Below are 26,210 nucleotides of genomic sequence, written 5' to 3' on the forward strand. Positions count from 1 at the left end.
AAGCTGGATTTGAAGTCAGGTCCACGCCTGGCGCTCTATGCACTCACTGCGGCGCCACTGAATTACTTTGCATACGCTTTGTAAGGAGTTTGTATTGACTTGTATCTGTGAATGTTGCCTCCCAGTGTGTTTCTGCGGTGCTCCGGCCGGCTTTGATGGTCATTGTCGCTCCCTCCGCCCCGGAAGAGCCGAACCCCCGTAGATGTTCGGCATTCAGCAGGCCACTTTGCCTTGTATGCCTCGGACTTGGCCGAAGCACGCTGCGGGATTGCTGGAGCTAGCTAGACGGGAGCCTCCCTCCTGGAAGCTCTTCTGTCATGCTCTGTTCAACCATTTTCTAACTGGCCTCACACATACTTCTCTCAATCTATCTCCAGTTCCTACTAAACCATAAACTCCCTGAGGGCAGGGACTATGTTTTGCTTCATTTACTTATCTCGAGCGAGGTAAGAGCACTGACCGGGGGTAGCGGGGCACTCTGAGCAGAGCTGAGACTTTCTAAAGGGTCCTCGAATGTAAAGAAGTGGAAAAGAGCATGCGTAAAACGAGGCGGTGCCCGATGTGGCCTCTGAGGTCCTTTGGCTCTCTAGACAATGGGGACCCTGTGGTAGGGAGTGATAACATCAGTGGGCATCCCTTTGGGGCTCCTGAGGTAAGCGAAGTAAGCACTGGGCACACATCGGTTTCGGAGATGCTTGCCCCTTCCCTCCACCCTGGGCCGTATTGGACAGAGGAAGAAACTGAGGCGGCTCCGGAGGCATGGAGGGCCTGGGGTCCCGGGGCCGGCGAGTGGCTGAGGAGCAGGCAGGTGCCCTAGGACAGGCAGATGGGTGGAGTCTGGAAGGACGAAGGAACAGCGGGAAGGGGGCACAGAGGGGCGGAGGGAGGCCGGAGGCGGCCAGCCAGCCGCACGTGGCTCGGAGCTCAAAGGCTGTGCTCTTTCCCTTCCCCGGCCTGGCCGGCGCCGGGCGCTTGCCCGTTTCCGGCCCCGCCCACGAGCGCATGACCCCGCCCACGAGCCCGCCCCCGACCTTGCCCCGCCCTCGCCCGCCCCTGCCCCCGCCCCCTTCCGCTCTCGGCCCTCAGTCGTCTCTCGCTCGCTTTCCTCACTCCGGGCCGGGCCCAGCCGGCGCCGCCGCGGCTTGGGGCTGCTGGCCAAGATGGCGGCCTTCGGCATCCTGAGCTACGAGCACCGGCCCCTGAAGCGGCCGCGGCTGGGCCCGCCCGACGTCTACCCTCAGGACCCCAAGCAGAAGGAGGTACGCGCGGCGCGGCCCGGCCCGGGGGCGGGGGGGGATTGGAGCGAGGGGGGGGGGGGGAGGGGGAGGGGGAGGGGGGGAGGGGGCCTGCCGGCGATCCGGGGCTGGGGGCTGGGGGCTGGGGGCTGGAGGGGGGGGTGGCGCGCGGGCCGCCGGCCGCCGCTGTCCCGGCTCCTTCGGCCCGAGAGGATGCCGAGGGCCCCGCCCGCGGCGCCCCGCCAAAGTTGGCAGGCCGGGTCCCCCTTCCCCGGGAGAGTTGGGGACAGGCGGCCGGCCGGCGGCTAACTGTCACCAACTGTCAGCGAGGGTCCCCCCGGGGCCCAAGCGCCTATGGCTCAAGCGTCCCCCTGTCCCTCAGGATGAGCTGACTGCCTTGAACGTGAAGCAAGGCTTCAACAACCAGCCCGCCGTGTCCGGGGATGAGCACGGCAGCGCCAAGAACGTCAACTTCAACCCGGCCAAGGTGAGCTGGAACCCGGGGCCGGGCCCCTGCTGACCACCCCCGAACTCCTCCCCAAGGCCAGGAGGGCTCCTGGTGACTGCTACCCCGGTGACTCCCCCCCCACCAAGAGGGTCTCCAGTGATTGCTCCCCAGTTCTCAGCTAGTCCCCCCCAGCTCTCCTCAGCTAGCCCTCCCCCCAGAGTTCTCCTCAGCTAGTGGCGCCCCCCCTTCTCAGTCCCCTCCATGACTTCTTCTCAGCTAATCCCCACCAACTTATTTCTCACCTAGTCTCCCCACTTAGTTCTCCTCACTTAGTACCCCCTGCTTAGTTCTCAGCTATCCCCAGTCTGTCCCCCCTTCCTAGCCCTCCTCATCTAGCCCCAGAGGGAGTTTCTCCCCCAGAGAACCCCTTCCCATTTTGCCCACTCTAACCATTTCTCTTAAGGAGGCCCTCCAGCCAGCCAGCTAGCTCTCCTCAGCTAGCCTCCCCACCAGAGTTCTCCCTAGGCAGCCATTCTCACTGACTTCCAAAGAGGGTAGGGAGAGTGCATAGCACTGGCCCCTGGGAGAAGTGGGCCGCACTGGAGGACCCTTGCTACCCCATCTGCCAAGAGGGTGGGCTGGGGGGGGAGGGGAGGCTCCTTCCCAGCTGCAGCCTGGCCATGTGGCAGGACCACTTCTCCAATGTTCTCCCCATCTCAGATCAGCTCCAACTTCAGCAGCATCATTGCAGAGAAGCTTCGCTGTAATACCCTACCTGATACGGGGCGCCGAAAGCCCCAGGTGAATCAGAAGGATAACTTTTGGCTGGTCACTGCACGTTCCCAGAGTGCCATCCACGCCTGGTTCACAGACTTGGCTGGCACCAAGCCACTCACACACTTAGCCAAGAAGGTGAGGTGTTGCTTCCTGGGGCCTCCTGGCTCCCAGCTGTCAGCTCTCCCCTCTTGCCATTTGCAGCTTGTCCCAGCCTGACTTCGTATTGCTTCCCTTCCCATACTCTCTGTTGCCACCAAACCAGTGGCATTTCTGCCATTTCTCCCACTCATTGACCTGTCTCCTGCCTCCCTGCCTTTTATGCACAGTCAGTTCCCTAGGCCTGAAGGTGCTTTCCTCCACTTCGTAGACTCTCTAGTGTCCTTCAGAGCTAGCTCCATGGGGGCAAGCCATGTGCCACCTTCTGTGTGCAAACTTTCTTGGTGCGCTGAGCCATTCATGGTCTTTTTTCTCTGATAAGCCTGTTATTTTTGTATGTAAGGCCTTGAAGGGAGGCTTCTGATTTTGTAACTAGCCCCAAGGCCAGTGGGATTCAATTCACTTGGCTTAGAAATGGGTTCCATGGAAGCAGCTTTAGGATCCTCAGAATCCCTCTGGCATCCACTTGTAGGTGCCCATTTTTGGTAAGAAGGAGGAAGTGTTTGGCTATTTGGCTAAGTACACAGTACCAGTGATGAGGGCTGCCTGGCTCATCAAGATGACTTGTGCCTACTATGCAGCAATCACAGAGACCAAGGTTAAGAAGAAGCATGTCATTGACCCTTTCATGGGTGAGTAACACCAAAATCAGAACAGAGACACCTCCGATCCCCCTCACCCCCCCCCCCACCACTTGGCTTTCTCAACATCCCTTTCTTCGTCCCACTTCCAGAGTGGACCCAAATTATCACCAAGTATCTGTGGGAGCAGCTGCAGAAGATGGCTGAATTCTACCGGCCAGGGCCTGGGAGCTGTGTTTCTGCCTCAGGGTCCCTCCCCCATGAGGTGGAGACAGCCCTTCGGCAGTGGGACTACAATGAGAAGCTGGCCATGTTCATGTTCCAGGTAGCAGGAAATGGGGGGGGGGGGCGGCTAAATGTGCTGGGGACCAAGCGGAGCCTGATCCTGGTACAGTTCAATTCCCTCAAAATCCTAGGCTATCTCTCTCTATGCTGTTCTCTCTCCTCTGATTTTCCTCCTACCCCGGTACTTTCAGGACGGGATGTTGGACAGGCATGAGTTCCTGACTTGGGTCCTCGAGTGTTTTGAGAAAATCCGGCCTGGAGAGGATGAGCTGCTCAAGCTCCTGCTGCCCCTGCTGCTGCGGGTGAGGCCCTAGAGCCTGAGATTTGCAGGCAGGCCAGAGGCCAGCCTCTGAGCTACGACCCTTCAGTGCAAGGGGTCAGGCTGGAGGGAGGGGCCCAGAATTGGGAGGTTCTGAGTGCCATGTCTTCTCCACAGTACTCAGGGGAATTTGTTCAGTCTGCATACCTCTCTCGACGTCTTGCCTATTTTTGCACTCGGAGACTGGCCCTGCAGCTGGATGGTGTGAGCAGCCACCCTCCCCATGTGCTTGCGACTCAGCCCAGCAGCACATTGCCCCCCACTCCTGCTCCTCAGCCCCCAGCCGGCAGCCAGCCCTCCACACCCTTTGGTGAATTGCTTCAGTGTCCTCAGCATCGACCTCTGGTTTTTGGGCTCAGCTGTATCCTTCAGGTGAGTGGCCAAGCCTTTGGGGTGAGCTGGAGATGGGTCTGGCTCTGGGTGGTGGCCATGATGACTGTCTTACTAGGGTTGGGAGTCAGGGCCTGCAGCCCAGAGCTGGCATCCTAGGCTCCCAAGTCAAAGGGGTATAGTGTGTGTGTGTGAGGGGGGGGAAGTAGGGAAGGAGGCCTCTTGTTCAACTGCCTGCCCTCCATACTGGAGCTGGTGGGACTCATGCTGGGCAGGAGCCTACCGCTTTTGGCCTTGTCTCGGAGAGACTCCTGGTAACTGGCCTTTTTGGTCGGCTTGTCTCCCAGAGCATCCTTCTTTGCTGCCCCAGTGCGCTCGTCTGGCACTATTCACTGACTGATAGCAGGATTAAGACTGGCTCACCTCTTGACCACCTACCTATTGCTCCCTCCAACTTGCCCATGCCTGGGGGCAACTCGGCCTTCACTCAGCAGGTACCCTAACTAACTCATCGGCTGACGCTAGCGTGGCTCCCTGCGAGGGGCTCCTCATGGTGCTGCTTCTCCTCTTGGCTACGCTGAGAGCCTTAGGCTCCATCCCCACTCCCCCCTCTCTCGGTGCAGGTTCGGGCAAAATTACGTGAAATTGAACAGCAGATCAAGGAGCGGGGCCAGGCAGTTGAAGTTCGCTGGTCCTTTGAGAAATGCCAAGAGACAACTGCAGGTAGGTCCCTGGGTTTTTAAAGACAGTGCACAAGTGGTTGGGGATGCGCTGGGAATCCCTGAAGGAGGTCCACTTTAATCCACTGCCTCCCCTTCAGGGTTCACCATCGGCCGAGTGCTTCACACTTTGGAAGTGCTGGACAGCCACAGCTTTGAGCGTTCTGACTTCAGCAATTCTCTAGACTCTTTGTGTAATCGCATCTTTGGACTAGGGCCCAGTAAAGATGGCCATGAGGTACGCAGCCAGGGGCTGGGGCTCAAGGGGGCCTGGGGAATGGAGAGAGGAATGGGAAAGGCAAAGATGGATATGAGGCAAAGGAGTAGCGACATATGAAGCTGGCCAGTGTTTGTCCGAAGACTTGATGTTACCAGGCCTAAAATAGTGCTGATTGCTGTCTCTTCTGTCAGAGGGCCCAGAGTCAGGAAAACCTGAATTCAGATCTCAGAAATTTGCTAGCTGTGTGACCCAGTCACTTAACCTCTGTTTGCCTCAGTTTCCTCAACTGTAAAATATGATCATAATAGTGCCTATTTCCCAGGGTTATAGGGAGGCTTCAATGAGATAATATAGGTACTTATAACCTAAGTACTTAAGGAGACCCTTAATGACTATTTCCTTCTGTTCCCAGATTTCCCCAGATGATGATGCTGTGGTGGCACTGCTGTGTGAATGGGCTGTCAGCTGCAAACGCTCGGGCCGCCACCGGGCTATGGTGGTTGCCAAGCTCTTGGAGAAGAGACAGGCAGAGATTGAGGCGGAGGTCAGAAGGGAGAACAGAGAGGGAGGGGTTGTGGGGCCCAGCAGGAGGGAGCAGAGATGGCAAATAATGGAGGTCAGAGAGAGCCTCAGGGATGGAGAGCAGAATTCCAAGGTGGAGGTTGGAGTAGATAATTTGAGAGTGAGAGAACTAGAAGTCAAGAAATACTTTCCAATCTGAGACACCTCCCAAGGCCTCCTGCTGGAAAACGCTGTCCACATGCAAAGAGAGAACTATGGAGCTTGAGTAGAGATCGAAGCAGACTGTTTGCTATTGTTTTTCTTTTTCTTGTTGTGTTTTGTTTCCTCTTTCGGGTGGTTCCTCCTATTGGCTCTAATTCTTCCTTACAACATCACTAATGTGAAAACATGTTTAATAGGAATGTATATGTATAGCCTATATCAGATTGCACGCCTTCTTGGGGAAGGAGGTGGGGAGGGAGGGGGAGAAAAATTTTAAACTCAAAAAGCTTATGGAAGCGATGGTTGATAATTCAAAATAAATTAATTTTAAAAAAAAAGAAAGAAATGCCTTCCCTATTGTCTTTCCTGCCAGCGCTGTGGAGAGTCCGAGGCAGTGGATGAGAAGGGTTCCATCTCGTCAGGCTCCCTGTCTGCTCCCACTGCTCCCATTTTCCAGGATGTACTGTTGCAGTTCTTGGACACACAGGCACCCATGCTAAGTATGGTTCGCTGCCCCCTGGCAGCTGCTCCTTCCTCCTCCCCCATAAAAACCCAACCCAACCCGCACCTGATGATAAGCCTCCTAGGGGCCTCTCCACAGAGATACTTGGCTACTTTTTTTTTTTTTGCTTTTTTGGTGAGGCACTCAGGGTCAAGTCACACAGCTAGTAGGCGTCAAGTGTCTGAGGCTCGATATGGACTCAGGTCCTCCTGACTCCAAGACCAGAGCTCTATCCACTGTGCCACCTAGCTGCGCCTAGAGACACTTGGCTGGACGTGGGCCCAGTCACTGAAGACTGAGGAGTCTGACTGCAGCCCGAACCATACAGCTGTGTTGTCTCTGTAGGAGCCGGTCTACATGGCATTAGGGACAGCTAGGTGATTCATTGGATATAGCCCTAGACTTGAAGTCAGGAAGACCTGAGTTCAAATTTGACCATGGGAACTCAGGTCACTTTGTAACCCGGGGCAAGTCACTTTACCTCTGTCTGCCTCAGTTTCCTCATCTGTCAAATAGAGATAATAATAATAACACCAGATGTGTACTGTTCTTAGCAGTGCTTGGCACATAGCAGATACTTAATAGATATTTATTAAAATTGAAAATTTCATTTGAAAAAGACCCATGTAGGAGAATAATAGGACTCCTAGCAAACTGAGGCCAGCTCTCTGTATCAGTGAAGTTTTCTTGTTGTATCTAGGTCCAAGGTACATTCCCAGGAGTGTTGAGTGGGGCCAGGCAGGCACTCTCCACTTGGCTTCGTTCCCCTGTGCTTCCTCCTCCTCACCCCATTCTGTCTCTCCAGCTGATCCGAGAAGTGAGAGCGAGAGAGTGGAGTTCTTCAACCTGGTGCTCCTGTTCTGTGAGCTGATTCGCCATGACGTCTTCTCCCACAACATCTACACTTGCACCCTCATCTCCCGAGGCGACTTGGCCTTTGGAGCACCGGGGCCCCGACCCCCCTCTCCCTTTGATGACCCCCCAGATGACGCTGAGCGAAAAGATGCTGAAGGCAGTAGCAGCAGCAAGCTAGAAGTGAGTGCTTCATGTCCTTGGCCCCTGCCAAGCTAGCTGGCACCCAGAGAGCCTGGGCACTCTTCCCCCTAAGCTAGGTGGGAGGGGAAGAGCTCCCACTCACTGCCTGTGTCTACTTGTGGCCTCAGGACCCCGGACTCTCCGAGTCTATGGACATTGACCCTGGGTCCAGCACGCTCTTTGAGGACATGGAAAAGCCTGACTTCTCGGTAAGGTGGACCCTGGCTGTGGAGGGGTCCTGGTCCTCTCTTCTTTCCACTGCTCTTCTTCCTCTGCTCCTGGCTCTTCTCTCTCCCTAGGGCTTCTGCCCTCTCTCCAGATGTTCTGCCTTCTCTTCTTTCCTCAGATGTTCTCTCCTACTATGCACTGTGAGGGGAAAGGCAGCCCATCCCCTGAGAAACCAGATGGTGAGAAAGAGATGAAACCACTACTTAAGGAGAAAGCAGAGGGGACCTTGGGGGTTCTCTATGAGCAGCCACGCCATGTGCAGTATGCCACACACTTCCCCATCCCCCAGGTACATACCTCTTACCTCCTGCTGGTCTACCCACGCCTCATTAGCATTGTGCCCAGGGCATATGCTCCAGGGATGGGGTGTGGGTGTCCTTGGGAGAAGGGAGGTATATGCAAGAAAGAGTAATTAATGGGCTTCCCATGATCAAGGGTGGGCTTGTGGCCAAGTTGGGTGAGTCTGACAAGACTACTGGCACTACCCAGGAGGAGGCCTGCAGCCATGAGTGCAACCAGCGACTAGTAGTCCTGTTCGGGGTAGGAAAGCAGAGAGATGATGCCCGCCATGCCATCAAGAAGATTACCAAGGACATCCTGAAAGTGCTAAACCGCAAGGGCACAGCAGAAACTGGGAAGTATCAAGCCCTCCCAGGGGCAAGGCCCTTGAAGTCGCTCTATTTTTCATCTTCTCCCCCAGGACAGGGACTTCTCAAAGGTCAGGGCTCATCATCAAGAACCTTCAGGAAGAGCTACGCTCCCTCTGAAACTTCCCTTCTCATTCCCCTTCCATTCTGCAGACTGGCTGACGTTTGCTGGTCTTTTGAGAAATGTCAAGAGATCTCTGCAGATGGGTCCCTGGGAGATGCAGAAAGATCCCTGGGAAGTTCAGATAGGTCCCTGGGAAGTTCAGATGGGTCCTTGGGAAGTTCAGATGGGTCCTTGGGAAGTTCAGATGGGTCCCTGGGAGGTGCAGATGGGTCCCTGGGAGGTACAGAATGGTCCCTGGGAGGTGCAGATGGGTCCCTGAGAGGTGCAGAAGGGTCCCTGGGGGGTGCAGATGGGTCCCTGGGCGGTTTAGATGGGTCCTTGGGAGGTGCAGAAGGGTCTCTGGGAGGTGCAGAAGGGTCCCTGGGAGGCTTGGGGCAGAAGGTTCTCCTCGGAGAAGGAGTACAGTTCCTGGCAGCTCTTGCCCAGATACTTCCCCCTCTGTACTCATTTCTCTTTTGGTTAAAAACAAACAAATAAACCACAAGAGATAGATTGCCACATTTTCTTCAGACACAACAGATATTTGTCTCCAAACTCCCTTACAAAATCCATTCCAGAAGCAGGAATAGTTAGATTGTATATTGTTCCCAGAGAGGGGGAAGGCTGCCCTTCAGCTGTAGCAAGCAGGGAGGAGCCGGGTGGGAGGTGGCCTTGAAGCAACTTGGCTTTTTACTTTGATGCACTTAGGTTGCATGATGTTCTCTGGGCTCTGCCTTCTTGGCTCTGTTCTCCCCTTGTCTTGATCCTCCCATGCTCCTTGGAGCTCTCTCTATTCCTCCTTGCTTATCCCACTGTAATATTCCGTTCCATTGCAGTGAGCCAGCTGTAGTTGATTTGTGCTCCATTCACTGGGTCCTGATCCATTTCCCTACTCCCTTTGATCACAGACAGGATACTTGTCCAGCTGCTGGGCCTCTCCAGAGCCTCCTTGGGCTGTGGTAGTACTAGTGTAGGTCAGTTGGCAGCTTCTCCTGCCCAATCTCAAATAGACTTCCAGAACGATGGAATCTCTCTGCTGTTGCATTCCAAGTGGCGAAATTGCCTGCCTTTCCACAGCCCCTTCAACAGCGAGTTGCCCCACCTTTGTCTTGTTGGCTTAGCTTGATGGCTGGGAGGTGATACTTGAAGACTGTTGGCATTTGCATTTCTTGGGTTATTCAAACCTTTTTTTTAAGGGATTATTGACTTTATTCCATTGGAAACAGTTTCATGTCTTCTGAGGAGAGCTTATTCCTTGAAAGTTGTACTCTGACCTCTTAAACTTCAACATTTATTGTGTGTACTGTAAACAAAGCAAGCAATAGGCACCAGCCTCCCCAGACCAGCATGTAGCCCTCTACAAGGGCCCCTCTCTAGTCAGTCTCAAATGCCCAATGAGCTTCTCTCCAGTTGTAGTCTGTCCTTTGACTGTCCATCCTTCCCACTGTCCCACAGGTGGGGAAGATGGCCAGAAGAGGAGACGGAATCGGCCTGAAGCCTTCCCCACAGCAGAGGATATATTCTCCAAATTTCAACACCTTTCACATTATGATCAACACCAAGTCACAGCTCAGGTATGGGCCCTAGGCCTAGGCTTCAATACCTTCAGTCCTCCCTCCTCACTCTCATTTCCATCCTCCTGTCTCTTCCTTTTGCCTATTCTTTTCTTTTGAGCAAGCCAAGCCTCCCTGGCACATCCCTTCCCTTCTCCCCTGGCGCTTCTCAGCTCAGCCGCTCAGCCTCATTGCCCTGCCCTCCCCAGGTCTCCCGGAATGTCCTGGAGCAGATCACAAGCTTTGCCCTTGGCATGTCATACCACCTGCCCCTGGTACAGCACGTACAGTTCATTTTCGACCTCATGGAATATTCACTCAGCATCAGTGGCCTCATCGACTTTGCTATCCAGGTGGGGAGTTGGAGGGTGAGGGCTGGAGAGAGCGTTCCCTGGGGGCATGAGGTCATGATGTGCAACAGGCGAGGCTAGGCTAGGCTAGGCTAGACTGGGCTAGGCTAGGCTAGGCCAGGCCAGGCCAGGCTAGGCTAGGATAGGCAGGGCAGCAGCTAGCAGAAGGCCCAACGTGCAGAGACTGATGGGAGATGGTGCAGCAGGCTTGCTCACACAGCTCACACTCCTATAGGCTCTTAGCTTTCACAAAGCACTTTTCTCACAAGCAACTGAGATAGGTAGTATCATCCTCATTGGAAAACAGGGGCTTTTCTATGTATAGAGACTTGGCTGAGGTCACACAGCTAGTAAGTAAATGGAGGAGCTGGGCCTGGGACCCTGGTCTTTTCACTCCAAAGCTGTTATCCTCTGTGGCATGCCATATTGTCTCTACCTAATGCTTTGTGACTCCCTGAGGATCCCTACATTCTAAGGGCCAGATGAGAGGGAGGGTCCAAAGCCCTTCCCTTCCTCCCCCACCACCAGATTGTTGGGGAAAACCCTCCCCTGGAGGTGGTTCCTGTGTCACTAGTCACTGGGGAAGGGTAGTTGTGGGGTAAGGAGCCCAGGATCAGAGAGAGACTCTATGTAGGGAGAGGGCATAGGGCACAGAAGGGAAGGAAAAAGTCATCTTCTTACTTTCCTCCTGGCCTACATTGGCAGCTGCTGAATGAACTGAGCGTGGTGGAGGCCGAGCTGCTTCTCAAGTCCTCAGACCTTGTGGGCAGTTACACTACCAGCCTGTGCCTGTGCATTGTGGCTGTGCTGAGGCACTACCATGCCTGCCTCATCCTCAATCAGGACCAGATGGCACAGGTCTTTGAGGGGTGAGCATAGAGGCCTGGAATTCCTTGGGCCAGGGGAGGCCTAATTCCAAAGGCTGAGGGGTTAGTAGAGGAGCAGGTGGGCCCCCCACACCCCATCCCCACCACCTCTCACCCCAGGCCAGAACATGAAAGTCTACCCCTTCCCCCCAGCCATGAGCTAACCCTGCCTTCTTTTTTCATCCCCCATCAGTCTTTGTGGGGTGGTAAAGCATGGCATGAACCGGTCGGATGGCTCCTCTGCAGAACGTTGCATCCTAGCCTATCTGTATGATCTGTATACCTCCTGCAGCCACTTAAAGAGCAAGTTTGGGGAGCTCTTCAGGTGAGAGAAGGCTAGAGACCTAGGGACTAGGCTTGCTCCCCCCTTCCCCTTCCTGCCCAGCCTGGAGTAGCCTGATTGGGACTGCTGTTATCATTCATGGCCTAGGCTGAGCCCTCCATGTAGCCCTGGTGCTTCCTGGTGTCCTTGGCTTCCTGGGCCTAGGCACTGATTTGAGGCCTGTTTTGTGTGCCCTGAGGCCCTCTGTCCCTTTTAGTCTGTCCAAGTCTCTGCCCCTCCCCGTACCAGGTCTCCCTCACCTTTGTCATGCTTTGCTCTCTCCCTGCCCGCCCCCCCCCCCCACAGCGACTTTTGCTCAAAGGTGAAGAACACTATCTATTGCAACGTGGAGCCCTCTGAGTCAAACATGCGATGGGCCCCTGAATTCATGATTGACACACTGGAGAACCCAGCAGCACACACCTTCACCTACTACACCGGACTGGGCAAGAGCCTCAGTGAGAACCCCGCCAACAGATACAGCTTTGTCTGCAATGCCCTCATGCATGTCTGTGTGGGCCACCATGATCCTGACCGGTATGGGCTGGGCCCAGTGCCCCAGTGGGTGGGGGCAACACCCCTTCTTGCATTCTGCCATTAGGGTAGAAATGGCAATGGAGCTCCAGGCTGGGGCTGGTTCAGGGAGGAGGAGGGAAAGGGGAGCAGGAGGCCCTGACTTTTCCCAAGGAATGTCCCCTCTCTCCCAGGGTGAATGACATTGCCATCCTGTGTGCTGAACTGACTGGTTACTGCAAGGCCCTGAGTGCAGAGTGGCTTGGAGTACTGAAGGCCTTATGCTGCTCTTCTAATAATGGCACCTGTGGCTTTAATGACCTGCTCTGCAATGTAGATGTGAGCCTACAGGGAGGAAGTAGAGTGGGCGGAGCAGGGAGGGGGCAATGAGCCAGGCCTGGGGTCTAGTCATCAGGCTCCCAGCCGAAGGGTACTGCTTTGGATATCTGAGCTTACCTTTCTTTCCCAGGTCAGTGACCTGTCTTTTCATGACTCCCTTGCCACCTTTGTCGCCATCCTTATCGCCCGGCAGTGCCTTCTCCTAGAGGATCTCATCCGCTGTGCAGCCATCCCCTCACTGCTCAATGCTGGTGAGTAAGCACCCCAGAGGTCCTCCTGAGGCTTTTGAGCCCAGGCCCCTTGACTGACTTCTCATGGCAAGTCCTGGGTTCTGGCTTAGACACAGCCTCTTGGCTCCTGGCTTCACTGCCCTACTAACATTTACCACACCCCCATCTGTCCCCGCCCTTCCTTCTAGTCGGGGCAGCCTTGTCTTTCTCTTAGCTCAGTATCGCTTTGCCCTACCAGCTTGCAGTGAACAGGACTCTGAACCGGGTGCCCGCCTCACCTGCCGAATCCTGCTCCATCTTTTTAAGACACCTCAACTCAACCCCTGCCAGGCCGATGGCAGTAAGTAGGCCTGACTGCTGATCCTTACTAGCCAGGGACTTGGGGATGGTACCCTGGAGTATCTCACTGACTGTTCCATCCTGTTCCCTGATACACAGGCAGCACACACACAGTGCTGTGCCAAAAGTCAGGAATACCTGATTTTAAATCTGGCCTCAGACTCTTACTAGTGTGACCCTGGCCAAGTCACTTTACCCTGTCTGCCTCAGTTTCCTCATATGTAAAATGATCTGAAGAAGAAAATGGCAAACCACTCTAGTATCTCTGCCAAGAAAACCTCAAATGGGGTCACGGAGAGCTGGACGCGACTGAAAAACTACCGAACAATTCCCTGATATGAACTCTCTTGAAATTCCAATCTACTTTTTAGAGGCTGATTTCCCATTACTCCCCCGCTTCATGCATTTGGTATTGCAGCCTACCTGCTGCTCCCTGTATAGGACCTCACATATCCTGTCTCACCCTCTGCCTCTTGGAACCCTTAGCATGTCCCTTCCTCCGTGAGGACTCTCTCCCACATCAGCCAATGACTTGGCACTTATTTGGACTTACTTAGGGGCATGTGGGGAGTTTCCGCACAGTAGGCTGTAAGGTCCTTGAGGACAAGGGCCTGTTTTCATGTTTTATATTCTTAGTGCCTGGGACACAGTAGGCTTATTAAATTGACTAGCCTTCTCTCCACAGACAAGCCCGCTGTTGGGATCCGTTCATCTTGTGATCGGCACCTGTTGGCTGCCTCTCAGAACCGCATTGTAGATGGGGCTGTGTTTGCTGTGCTCAAGGCTGTATTTGTGCTTGGTAGGGGTTGGGGGGGGTTGGAGCATGGGCACGGTACCAGCTGAGCCACAGAGGACAGTCTTTCCGCCCCTAGGGCCCAGGTTCTTCACCTTTCTGTATGTCACGGAACCCCTTTTACAGTCAGTTTGGGAAAGCCCGTGTGTGGACCCTGCCTTCTCAGAATAACTTGTTTTGAAATGCATAACATGAAATACATAGAATTACAAAGAAAACCCATTTTATTTAAATAGAGTTATCAAGAAGTTTAAAAAAAAAAAAGCAAACCAGGTTCCAGGGCCCCTGGTTAAGAACCCCTGCTCTAGAGGGTGGTCATTTTAGGGAGGCTGGCGGGGGGAGGAGGGGCTAGGGGAAGCTGACGGGAGGAAAAGAGTCCCCTTCCTTCTCTTGTGTCCAGGCCTGACTGCCTTTCTTCCTTTCTCTTCCCTGGACCATAGGGGATGCTGAGCTGAAGGGTTCAGGCTTCACCTTAGCAGGAGGGGCAGATGAGCTCCCTGAGGAGGAGGGTGGGGGTGGCCGGAGGCCTGGGGGCCGAAGCTTCTCAGTGGAGACAGCCAGTCTGGACGTTTATGCCAAGTACGTGCTGCGCAGCATCTGCCAGCAGGTCAGTGCACCTTTAGGCCTTAGGCCATTCAATGACCCATTCTCCAGCCCATTCTCATCCTACCCCATTCTTTTCTCCACCTTGTTCCGCTCCCCCCATCACCATTTCTTCCCCTTTTCTCCCCCAGGAATGGGTAGGAGAACGCTGCCTCAAGTCCCTGTGTGAAGACAGCAATGACCTACAGGACCCTGTGCTGAGCAGCGCCCAGGCCCAGCGCCTCATGCAGCTCATCTGCTACCCACATCGGCTGCTAGACAATGAGGACGGAGACAACCCCCAACGGCAGCGAATCAAACGGATTCTCCAGGTATGGGAGAGAGACAGCCAAGATGCCAGGCAGGGTGGGAGGTGGGAGGTGGGAGATGTGCACTGAGGAGGAGGAAGAGGAAGCAGCCAAAGGGCCAGCAGGAGCTGAGGGCAGAGAGCTAGGGGTAGGTGTGTGCTGCTTGCTGGGCCGAGGAAGGCGTTCATGCCAAGACAAGGACCTGGGCCCAGAAGTTCCCAGTGGTCTTGGCAGTAGCTGGAGATGGCCAGCTAAGGGGCCGTTGTGGTCAGCAAGTGAGTAGGTTCTGTCATGGACTCATTGCACAAGTGTTTGGTAGAAATCCTGTATGTCACACAGCTGGGAAGCTGTCAGGGAGGGAGGCCATTTGTGCCCTCTGAGACCCATCTAGTAGGGATCCCATACAGAATAGGAACAGTGGCAGTGAGCATTGACATAGTACTGTTAGCTTTACCCAGCACCTTGGGTCCTCACAGCAACCCTGGGAAATAGGTGAGGAAACTCAGGTAGACACAGAGGTGAAGTGACTTATCCAGGGTCACACAAGCTAGTCAGTGTCTAAGGTCAGAATTGACTCCAGTTCTTCTGGCCTCCAGGTGGGGCTGGCACACTCTCCTCTGTGGCTCTCCCTCGTGGCTTAAATTGGGCTGTGTTAAGTACAAAGGAATCTAATACTAGTTCACCCTTCTACACTGGGGCCTAGGACAGTGCCTTGTTCATGGGGTACCCAGGGTGAATGCAGATTGTTTGAATTGAACCTGATTCAGTGGCACCTTTAAGGTTTGCAACCCCTCTCTGAGATAGGACTGTAAGTTTACAAATAAGGAAACTGAGGCTCCCAGAGGTTGAGTGGCCTGCCCAGATTCAGTAAGCATCAGAGTCGGGATTCCAGCTCAGGTTTCCTGGCCTCATTTAGGCTTCTTGGCATTACATGTGGCCGGGTTTGTCTGTCCGGTTAGTGTTGTCCTGTCTGAAGGAGCGGGACAAATGACTTCTCTGGGTCCCTTTTTGGTCAGCTCCCGTCTTGGTCAGACTTTAAGGTTTTATAATATAGACTTACTTCATTCAAAGTCTGTGAGGTTTAGGTAGTATATGTATGGGCCCCATTTCATTGATGAGGAAACTGAGGCTAAGGTGGAGTGACTTCTGTAAGGGTCACAAGAGTAAATGACTTCAACACTCCACCATGTTGCTTTTGAGACTTTGAAGTTTGTTGCTTGAGGTGAGGGCTTCTGGGCACTGGGTTGTGGGAGGTTTGGGTTCAGGGAGAAGGAGACCGGAGGCTAAGGAGGCTGGGGTGTTGGGGTCGGTTGGGACCTGTATTGCAGAATCTAGACCAGTGGACCATGCGGCAATCCTCCCTGGAGCTGCAGCTCATGATCAAACAGACCCCTAACAATGTGAGTACTAAAGTGCTCCCTTCTTCCCTTCCTACCCCCGCCTGGTGGGGGGTGGGGAGGGATAGGGAGTCGGGACAGCAGAGAAGGCCCCAGGGCTTCTGGTCTGGGAGAGGTAAAAGAGGAGGGAAGGTGACAGAAATGGGCGGCTGATGGTAGGGAAACATGCTGAGTGGGGCTCAGGGTCAGAGGTGTGTGGAGGGGTAAGACTGCTTTGGGGGCCGGTGATCTAGGTGGGGAGATGAAGTAGAGAGCAGGGGGGGGCGGTAGAGAAAATGGAGATGCTGGAGGGCAGGATTTCCAATGGAGTCCTGTCCCCCACCCTGCCATCTGCCCTCCTCCTCCTCCACCCCTGCCATCACCTCCCACCATCTGCCCTCCTGCGCCTCCAGCTGGCTATGTAGCCCTCCCATCCCCCTCGTCCTCCCCAGGAGATGAACTCCCTCCTGGAGAACATTGCCAAGGCTACCATTGAAGTTTTCCAGCAGTCAGCAGAGACGGGGGCAGCCGCAGGAGGCCCTGCTGCCACTGTGCCCCCCAGCAACAACAAGGCTAAGCCTGTTCTCAGGTGGGGTCAAAGCCTTTTGGGCCCCCATATGCCCATGGAGATACTGGCATGGACCCCTGGGAGGGGGAGGGGGAAATCCCTACTGGCCCTGCCTGCCACACTCTGCTCGCCCCTGACCCAACACAACCATATCTGCCTTCCTCCCCCCACCCCAGCTCCCTGGAGCGTTCTGGGGTGTGGCTAGTGGCTCCGCTCATTGCCAAGCTGCCCACCTCCGTGCAGGGCCATGTGCTGAAAGCTGCTGGGGAGGAGCTGGAGAAGGGGCAGCACCTGGGCTCCTCTTCCCGAAAGGAGCGGGACAGGCAGAAACAGAAGAGGTGAGTGGGCAGTGGAGGACCAGAGTGCATTGGGCTGGAGTGGGGTTGCTAGGTCAGGCCCTAGGAAGGACCCTGGGGTAGAAGAAATTAAAAGGTGCAAATCCAGAGTTGGCAGTTAAGTGGGAGATCAGATAGGGGATGGGCCTGGCCTGAGAACACAGAGGAGAGATCAATCCCAGGGAGTAGAAGCTGGGGCCTAGAAGAGAGCTGCTGAGCTCTAGGAACTGGAGGGGAAGCCCACTTAAAAGCGGGGAGGTTCCTAGGATCCCCATTTCCAGTCTCTGCTCCCTCTTTCTTCCCTTATCCCCGGCTTCTTCCACTAGCATGTCCCTGCTGAGCCAGCAGCCCTTCTTGTCCCTGGTGCTGACTTGTCTGAAGGGGCAGGATGAGCAGCGTGAGGGCCTCCTCACCTCCCTCTACAGCCAGGTACACCAGGTATGTACGGTAACCTAGAGTGGGCTGGGCCCAGCTAAGTGCGGGCAGTGGAAGGGCACACGTAGTGCTGTGGCATGCTTCCCAAAGGGCAGACCCTGCCTTCCCATCCCACAGTGGTATGGCTCTACCTGGCTTTTTCCTAGATTGTTAACAACTGGCGGGATGACCAATACTTGGACAATTGTAAGCCCAAGCAACTGATGCATGAGGCCCTGAAGCTGAGGCTTAACCTGGTGAGCCCTGGGGGCCGGGGGCAGGGCTCAGGGGCCAACACTGAGGGAGCAGGAGTCCTGGCACATCGAGGTGGGGGGGGGAGGACCACCAGCTGCCCCAAAGTGGGAGAGAGGGCAGGCTGGAACACTGGGCTGGCCCAGCAGGAGCTGGCAGACTCGAGCCTGGGTTGAGTGCTGCCTACAAAATGCAGGTAGCGCGCGCCGCCCCCCCCCCAGATGAGGATATTGAGATTCAGAGCAGGGGCAGTCACGCTCACTGTCAGGGTTGGCCCATCATTTCGGTCAGATTTTACCTGTGATCCTGGCAGGTAGGGGGCATGTTTGACACAGTCCAGCGAAGTACCCAGCAGACTACTGAGTGGGCCGTTCTGCTCCTGGAGATTATCATCAGCGGCACCGTCGACATGCAGTCCAACAAGTAACACCTCCCCCAGATCCCAGCCCAGCCACCAAATAGTCTCTGCTTTGATGTACCCCCACAGGTCCCCATCCCCCCACCCCCATCCACACTGCAAACTGCTGCTCTGACTCCCATGGATACCTTGGCCTTGGGAACACCACTGGTACCTTTTGTTCCCTCCACAGTGACTCACAGGTCACCTGGTCTGGCAAAAACATTACTGCCATCCTGTCCCTGTGTGTGTGTGTGCCCATCTGGGTGGGTGGCCCCATGTGTGTACCAACCCCTCTTGCAGTGAGCTCTTCACCACTGTGCTGGATATGCTGAGTGTGCTGATCAATGGGACATTGGCTGCAGACATGTCCAGCATTTCTCAGGGAAGCATGGAGGAAAACAAACGGGCATACATGAATTTGGTGAAGAAATTACGGGTGAGCAGAGGGGCTGGAGGGGGTCTCCCTGGGGCTGGCACCCTGGTCTCCAGCTTCGATTCCCTAGCCCTTTGTTCTAAGCTGAGCTCCGGCCTGCCTTCGGTTTGCCCCCTCTCCTGGTTCTTTGGGGCAGGGGTGGTTCCTGACCACGGGCCCTTCCCTGCCTTCTTGTGCCTGCAGAAGGAGCTAGGGGAACGTCAGTCTGACAGTCTGGAAAAGGTACGCCAGCTCCTGCCGCTGCCCAAGCAGACGCGAGATGTCATCACCTGCGAGCCACAGGGCTCCCTCATTGACACCAAAGGCAATAAGATTGCTGGCTTTGATTCCATCTTCAAGAAGGAGGCATGTTCCACTCCCTTTCACGGGTCCACCCAGCCTGACTCTCCCTCTCCCTGGCCATGAGCTCTTACTTGGCTGGTCTCTGGATTCCAGGGGACACTCTTGCCTCGCCATTGATCACTTGACGGGTCTTTCCCACCACCCTCCATGCCTTCCTGAAGCACCACTCGCCTCTCTTCCTAGCTCTTTCACTTTTCCAACCATGTCTGTGCACCCTGTCCCCTTCTTTGTACCCCATGCACCTTTCCTTGCCCAAGGTGTGTCCGCCTGTCCCACCCATCACATGGCTGGTGGCCCAGATCTAGGCCAAGTCCAACAAGATGAAGTGGAACAGAATTTCTGTTCAGCAGGCAGTCATTAAGAGCCCGCTAAGGTGAAGGCACTGGGCACAGAAGCAGCCACATGTCCATTATAGCCAGACACACATTTTCTCATCTCTTTCCACCCACTCCTTTCGCCTTGCATCCGCCTCTAGTGGAGCAGCTAGCTCTCTCCTCATGTGCCACAGTCTCTTTCTCTGCCCTGTGTTTCCAGGGTTTCACGCACATTGTCCTTCTCTCCTTCACTGGGCAGGGCCTCCAAGTCTCCACCAAGCAGAAGATCTCGCCTTGGGATCTCTTTGAAGGATTGAAGCCATCAGCACCACTGTCCTGGGGCTGGTTTGGGACTGTGCGTGTAGACCGGCGGGTGGCAAGGGGGGAAGAGCAGCAGCGCCTCTTGCTCTACCATACCCACTTGCGACCTCGGCCCCGAACCTACTACCTGGAGCCGCTGCCACTGCCCCCAGAGGATGAAGAGCCACCCGCCCCAACTCTTCTGGAGCCAGAGAAGAAGGCACCTGAGCCCCCCAAACCTGACAAGGCTGGGGCAGCTCCCCCTAGCACAGAGGAGCGCAAGAAGAAGCCTCCCAAAAGCAAGAAGCGTCCACAGGCAGCCAGCAAGACTGAGGTCAGCTCTCTGAGGGGTGGGCACTTAAGCCACAGAAGAAATTGTATAGCTTCAGGCTCTTCCCCATGTCCCCCACTCACCCACTCTCTCTTCTCCCTTGCCACATGCAGGACTATGGACTGGGCCCAGGGCGGAGTGCCTCTTATGTTCCAGTGCCCACAGACCTCCTGCATCATGCCACCGGAAGCTCCATATCTCGCTTTGGCTATCCCCAAACACCTGTGACTCTCTACACCCAGAACCAGCCTCTGCCTGCAGGTGAGTGTCAACTCCAGTGGGGAAAGTCATCCAGTTGAGAAGGGCCTTTTGATGGCTGGCTGGCTGCTCCCTGCCTGGCTTTGGCAGAATAGGAAGGTGACTGGCCCCAGAGCCTAAAAAAGGGACGAAAAGCCTAGAGAACCCAGGTGGTTGACCACTATTCTGAGCCTCCACACCCTCTATTAGAGCCCTGTGCCTACTTCTGAGCCCTCTGCTTTCCCAGTTCAGCCTCTTCTCCTTGCCAGGGGGCCCTCGCCTGGATACCACGTATCGCCCAGTAAGGATGCCAGTACCCAAGCTCCAGACCCGACCATCATACTCTGGGGTGTTACCTTCACCCATAACTGGGGTCATAAGTATTGACCCTTCCTACAAGACTCCTGTGTACCGGCAACAGCAGCCTCCAGTGCCACAGGGCCAACTCCTACGTCAGCAGCTCCAGGCCAAGCTGGTAAGAGGGGTGGAAGGAAGAGACTTTAGGAAAGGGAGTGTGGGATAGGGAGGGCATGGAAAGGGCCCTGAAGTGTCCAAGCTCCATCCAGAGCAGATGTTTAGGGTGGGAAATGTATAGAAGGAGATCTTGGAAAGGAGGGGATCAAGACAGGGAAAGGGGAAGGGGAGAAGGCCAAATCTCTGTGTCCTTTCCCTTTACAGAGTCAGGGGATGTTAGGCCAACCACCTGTCCGCCAGATGGCCCCAAATTCCTCCTATGGTTCACTGCAGGCTTCTCAGGTAAGGCAAGAGGAGGAAGGAAGGGAGAAGGGACCAAAGACTTTGGAGTTTTCTTGGTCCTGACCTGTTCTCCTGTTCTTCCCAGGGCTATACTCCCTATGGTTCCCACATCGGACTACAGCAGCACGCTGGCCCAGCAGGTACAATGGTGCCCCCCAGCTACTCCAGCCAGCCGTATCAGAGCCCTCACCCTGCTGCCAACCCCACTCTTGTGGACCCTGCACGCCACCTCCAGCAGAGGCCCAGTGGCTATGTGCACCAGCAGGCCCCAGGCTATGGGCATGGACTGCCCACCACTCAAAGGTAGCTAAGGGTATTGATGGGGGCTCAGAAGTGGGAAAGTGGGTGAGGTGGGGAGTACCACTGATGGCAGAGGTACATTTGGATTAGGAATGTGTATGTGACCAGTCTTGGGACTACTAGTCATGTACCTTGAGACTCCAATAAAATGAATCTGCCTTCAGATCCTAAAATCTTAGCATTCAAAGGTCCTTAGAGGTCACCCAGTCCACCAGAGTTTCTGACTTAGTAGGGAGCTGCAAGGGGTGTGTGTGTGTGTGTGTGTGTGTGTGTGTGTGTGTGTGTGCACACGTGTGTGTGTGTGTATGTGTGTGTGTGTGCACACATGCCCTCAAAGGCCATGCCATCTAGAATGGGGAAAAGATACCAACCCAGACACACTTCTCATGTAATATTGTGTGGCCTTTGGGGGGGGGGATGCGAAAGTCAGGTGGACTCACCCCAGGAGAAGGGAAGCTGCCTCCTCCCAACAGTGCAACCAGGCTTCCCATGGGACTGGGAGGACTGTGCCTGGCTGAGAAAGGAGGGCAGAGACTACCATTAAAGGCCTAGGGAAGCAGCCTGAGCCGAGACAGTCTAGGAGGTATTCTGGGTCAGAAAGAGAATCGATAAGAAAGGAGAGTGGCCAGGCTGTGGGTAAAGGAAGGCTGCAAGCAAATTCCCCTTTGATTGGGCAGCAGTGCCCAGTCAAAGCTGTCACCACAATGGCAGGGACATAATGACATGCCTTCCCAGTCACGAGCACAGCAGTTCTGGAGGAGAGAGAAAGAGGCATCAGTGTCCCCATTTTACAGATGAAAAGAATGAGGATCTGAGAAGGAAGCCACTTGCTCATGGCCACCAAATTGTTAAGCATCTACAGCAGTAGTAAAGCCCTTAAGATTCAATCCCACTTCCTCTGACTCCTAGCTCTTTCCCAGATTCTTTGCTGTGTCAGTAAATTGGCCTGAAGAAGCCTGAAACAAGAGGAGGGAAAGGGCGAGTAGCATCTGGTTGACCATGGAGCAGAACAGAGTATAAAGATAACAGTTATTGTCCATGCAAGAACACAGAGCCCTTAAAGGTCCAGAGGCAGGAATGACTAGACCACTGGAGAGGGGCAGGCATGGGGGGCAGCAGTCAGGAGAGCAATTGGCCTCAAGTTGGAGGTCGAGATTGTGTTGGAGAGAATTGGGAAGACGGATCTGTTGATAGAAGGCCTTGAATGGCAGGCTTAAGGTATTTGGACCCGATCCAGTAGGAAATAGGGAGCCATGGGCAGTTTTTGGTCAGGGTGAGGACCTGAAGAAATAAGTGGTTTACAAAGATGAATATGCCAGCAGTCGTGTGGAAGAGGGCTCATGGGAGAAAAAGCCTGGCAGTAGCAGGGTGGGAGTAGCTCTAGGAGGCTGCCATATTGAGCACAAAAGGAAGGGATAGCAACCTGGCCTCACTGTAGCAGCAGTGGGGGTGGAAAAGGAAGAGATGAATTTGAGGGCTAGACAAGACAAAGGAGGGCTTGGTGACTCCGTCACTGAGGATATGGGGGCTGCAAGAACCATAGGTAAGCGGGAATCTTGCAGCTGGAGGGGGCCTCTTAATAGCTGAGGCATTATTGGGGAGGAGGAAGGCCACCATTTGCATGGGAATTGTTTTTCCTTTGCAAAGGAGTTCTGGATGCTTCTGAACACTATTGCTGGCATTTGTCAGTGCTCCTAGTCACCCCAGACCCCCAGCTTGTTTGTGCCCAACAGCAAACATCTCTGTCATGTTGCTTGGCCCAGCTGTCCTGGGAGGAGGGAGGTATGTCCTCCCGGCAGGCCTCTGAATGACTGGCTGAGTCTTGACCTTGTTACATTGGAGGTAGGGGTTGTCTTGGGGAAAAGTGGGAGACAGGAAGTCGGGTGCATGCGCAAGGTTGATGCTGGAGGGATGTAGCTGTATTTGGGACTGGTTGGCGTAGGGATGATGGTCGAAGGCCTGGCAGTAGCTGAGTCCTCTGGGGGAGTGCAAGTATTGGACAAGAGAGGAAAAGGCTGATTGGTCTGGGCCCAGGGGGGCAAGCAGAGAAGAGGCAGAGGAAGGAAGAAGAGTCAGAGAAAGAATACATATATACAAAGGCTGGTAATGAAGGAGAAAAACTTCACCTACCATAGTCTGGAAAGGAGAATGTGAGAGGAGGGAGGTATGGGGAAAATCTCTGATCTTCAAGGCCCAGGCAAAGAGACTAATGAACATATCAAGTCTAATCGTCCACTCCCAAGGCCTGCTTTTCCTTCCTCCCTGAAGCCCAGACAGAAAACTGGCTGCTGCTGGCTAGTGGGAAAAATTGACATGTAAAGGCAGGCAGACAATGCTGAGGTGCTAGGATGCTGTCTCTCTCTCCCCCTGGAGGTCTCTTAAGAGCCTGGGCTGGGGAAGAGTGCTTATCCTTGGAAGCAGGGGAATGGATAAGATGATCCCTTCCAGCTCAGGTACCAATGGACTTTTCCTCTCCTTGGTGCTCTGCCCTGCCTTGCAGGTTTGCCCACCAGCCACTACAGCAAACATCTATGATGGGGACCATGACCCCCTTGAGTGCTCAGGGGGTTCCCACTGGTGTTCGCCCCAGTCCCATCTTGCCTGAGCAGCAGCAGCAGCAGCAGCAGCAGCAGCAACAGCAGCAGCAGCAGCAGCAGCAGCAGCAGCAGCAGCAGCAGCAGCAGCAGCAGCAGCAGCAGCAGCAATACCACATTCGGCAGCAGCAGCAGCAGATCCTGAGGGTGAGTGGGAGGTAGGGCTGGCCCTAGGCCTAGGGTTTCATCAGCTGACTGTATTAGGGGCCTTGGGCTCAGCCACTTATCCCATCCCTCCCCACCCCACCCCCCAGGATGGAGGAGGGCCAGGGGTTTGAGGCCTGGAGAGTAGCCCATGGGGCCTGGCCATGCTCCCCAGGGAACTCTAGGAAGAGGGAGTCAGGGTTGCCTCCCCAAGAAATTGCCCCTTAGGCCCTCTGAAAACTCTGGTTAGGGGCAAAATGGAGATCCCAAAGAGCTCCTTCCCATCCTTCTGCCCCTAAACCTGACTCAACTTGGACCCAATTGTGTCCCCTTTTTCTACTCCTGTAGCAGCAGCAGCAGCAGCAGCAGCAGCAGCAGCAGCAGCAACAGCAGGCGGCACCCCCGCCACCTCAGCCACAGCCGCAGCCCCAGGTAGCTGCCGTGCCACAGCCCCAGGCTCAGGGACAGCCGCCCGGGCTGGGCATGCAGCCCATTGTGAGTGGGACAGGGACAGGGACAGGGAGGAGCGGGGTTGGGGGGGGGAGCACGGGAGGAGGCATGGACCAAAGGCTGGGAGTGCCAAGTGTCGGGCAGCATGAGGATTCGGGGAGGACACTCCGATGCAAGGGCAGGTGTGATCAGGATCTTTCTCTCCTGTGCCCTTAGTTCCAGCGGCAGGGCCTCCAGCAGACCCAGCAGCAGCAGCAGACAGCAGCTCTGGTCCGGCAGCTGCAGCAGCAGCTCTCCAGTAAGCTAGCTTCCTCCTTCCTCAGGAGCATCCTGCCCCACCCTTGGGTTGTGGGGGCTTCTCCCTAATGGGGAGGGGGAGGAGAATTCAGGTACCCTCAGAGCAGCCCCTCCTTGCCCATATGACTTTGCCCCCTGCTGTCCCAGCCCTGATCATCTCTGATCTCTACAGATACCCAGCCTCAGCCCAACACCAACATGTTTGGACGATACTAAGCCACCTGAAGGAGCTGCCTGTTGACTGGACCTGACCCTGGCCCCTTCCTTGGGCTCCATTTTTAATGAGTTTTTCGTATTTTTGTTAAGATGAGGCTGCCGCATTGTCGGGTTTTGTACGCTATTTATACAGACACCCCGGGGCTGGCTGCAGCACCCAATACACAGAGCCTCTTTGCAAAGGGAGTGTTTGGGCTCTGTGTTCGCTGGGATAGGGGTGGGTGGCTGGGGCTTAGGGGAAGGTGTAAAAGTCATAGGTGACATGGCCTAGGACATGGTATTGAAAGGGGCCTTAGAGGTCATGAAGCCCAACCCCCTGGCCTTCAGCCTGTTCTTTCCCCAGTTCATAAAGTCAAAGATTTCAAACTGAACCTTAGAGGCCAACCTCCTGATCTTATAGAGGAGGAAACTGAGGCCCAGAAAGGTTAAATGACTTGTCCAGGATCCCCTTAAGTGTCTGAGGCAGAATTTGAACCCAGGACTTCTGACTGCAAGCCCACACTCTTTTCCCTATCTGGGGAATGCCCGTTGGCCTGATGATCAGCTTGTTAAGGGGAGGTGCAGGTATTCGAGCTGTGTAGCCCCAGCAGGGGAAGAGGCCCCCTGGACCCAAGTCTCAGTCTCAGAGCTCCCCTTCACAATGAGGCAGGAGTGTGTCAGCTGCTCACCGCCAAGGGGGCCTGTCTGCCGTCATCTGCCTTATTGGTCAATTTTCAGAGACTCTTCCTGAGCCGCAGGGGTGATAATGTCTTGATCCTTGCCATTACACAAAAGGAAAAGCTTAAGGACAAGCCCCGGTTAATGTGCATAGAAGCAAGTGAGGAGCTAGGTTGGGCCAGAAGTGGGTTACAATGAGAGCTGCCTAGCCAGCCAGAGTTCTAGTAGATATCTCTTCCCCAGATGAGTCCTTGGCCATCCCCAAAGCCTAAGGGTGTCGGGGTAGGGCTAACAATGCCTTTGGTAAATGACCTTGAGTGAGGAAATGACCCCAGAGCTGACCCACGCTAATGGGAGGTGCTGGGTGACCAGGGCGAAGACACAGATCCAACCCTCAAGTCATTGGAAAGAAACAGACGAGATTTGGGGATTGGGAGAGTCATTACTCATGGGGATCAAATGACCCCCCACTTTGGGAGAACCTGGGAAAAGCAGTGTGCACCACGTGGGAGGGGTGGGGTGGTATCTGCCCTCTGGGGCACAGAGCAGGGATGCAGCCTTCTACCCCTCTCTTGGTGGGCCAACATCCTGGGCCTGTCAGGGGATAGAAGGTCAGCTGGGAAGTGGGCTCAGAGGCATTTGGAGGTCAGCAGGGCTTCCATCCCAACTAGCGGCTGGCTGGCTGGCTGGATGATGGGCCGTGGGCCAGAGCAGGAGACTGGACAGGACTCCCCAGGGCGCCAATAAAGATGGCCAGAGCCAGAGGAGGGAAGATGGAAGCGGGCAGGCCGGGTAGACCCAGCCTTTCTTCATAAGTTCCTTCATTCCCTCCTTCCCAGATGGTCCCCGACGCGTCGGACCAAGTGGGCAAAAGGCTAGAGGAGAGCAGTGAGGGCTGCTCTGGGCACCAGAATGGGCCTCAGTTTCTCTCTGGTGCCGCGGCGGGAGGGCGTGGCGGGAAGGCGGCCCGGCGCCCAAGGAGTTAATGGCG

At 55.1% G+C, this 26,210-nt stretch overlaps 1 protein-coding gene across 3 annotated transcripts; it reads left to right on the plus strand.

The window, feature by feature from the left end:
* Positions 1-1,071: 1,071 nt before the first annotated feature.
* On the plus strand, positions 1,072-24,744 carry MED12 (mediator complex subunit 12). 3 transcript variants are annotated; one of them, XM_078147750.1, is made up of 44 exons: positions 1,072-1,259; positions 1,618-1,722; positions 2,404-2,595; positions 3,089-3,248; positions 3,350-3,522; positions 3,674-3,784; positions 3,919-4,173; positions 4,479-4,625; positions 4,755-4,854; positions 4,952-5,088; positions 5,483-5,614; positions 6,167-6,293; positions 7,101-7,330; positions 7,459-7,539; positions 7,677-7,847; positions 8,048-8,191; positions 9,763-9,882; positions 10,071-10,214; positions 10,917-11,080; positions 11,271-11,402; positions 11,706-11,936; positions 12,107-12,251; positions 12,382-12,502; positions 12,720-12,821; positions 13,506-13,619; positions 14,054-14,220; positions 14,348-14,527; positions 15,832-15,903; positions 16,332-16,468; positions 16,624-16,785; positions 17,109-17,220; positions 17,364-17,453; positions 17,762-17,871; positions 18,149-18,284; positions 18,465-18,626; positions 19,197-19,571; positions 19,682-19,829; positions 20,075-20,280; positions 20,484-20,561; positions 20,647-20,864; positions 23,362-23,602; positions 23,948-24,094; positions 24,266-24,347; positions 24,519-24,744. In XM_078147750.1, the coding sequence occupies exons 1-44, from the start codon at positions 1,161-1,163 to the stop codon at positions 24,560-24,562; spliced, it is 6,504 nt and encodes a 2,167-aa protein (XP_078003876.1). In that variant the 5' UTR covers positions 1,072-1,160; the 3' UTR covers positions 24,563-24,744. The 3 variants fall into 3 exon arrangements, with proteins under 3 accessions (XP_078003876.1, XP_078003878.1, XP_078003877.1); XM_078147752.1 differs by having other exon boundaries at positions 23,948-24,031; XM_078147751.1 differs by having other exon boundaries at positions 23,951-24,094.
* The last annotated feature ends 1,466 nt before the right edge of the window (positions 24,745-26,210 follow it).

This window comes from Phascolarctos cinereus, unplaced genomic scaffold (genome assembly GCF_003287225.1).
Source record: "Phascolarctos cinereus isolate Bilbo 61053 unplaced genomic scaffold, phaCin_HiC Scaffold_8;HRSCAF=390, whole genome shotgun sequence".
Classification (NCBI taxonomy): Eukaryota; Metazoa; Chordata; class Mammalia; order Diprotodontia; family Phascolarctidae; genus Phascolarctos; species Phascolarctos cinereus.

Bases quoted from the DNA above. Each gene is read 5' to 3' on its own strand.
- MED12 (XM_078147750.1), top strand. From the start codon at position 1,161: ATGGCGGCCTTCGGCATCCTGAGCTACGAGCACCGGCCCCTGAAGCGG. The intron at 16,786-17,108 runs GTGAGTGGGCAG...TTCTTCCACTAG, and splicing joins GACAGGCAGAAACAGAAGAG to CATGTCCCTGCTGAGCCAGC. The intron at 19,830-20,074 runs GTGAGTGTCAAC...TCTCCTTGCCAG, and splicing joins GAACCAGCCTCTGCCTGCAG to GGGGCCCTCGCCTGGATACC.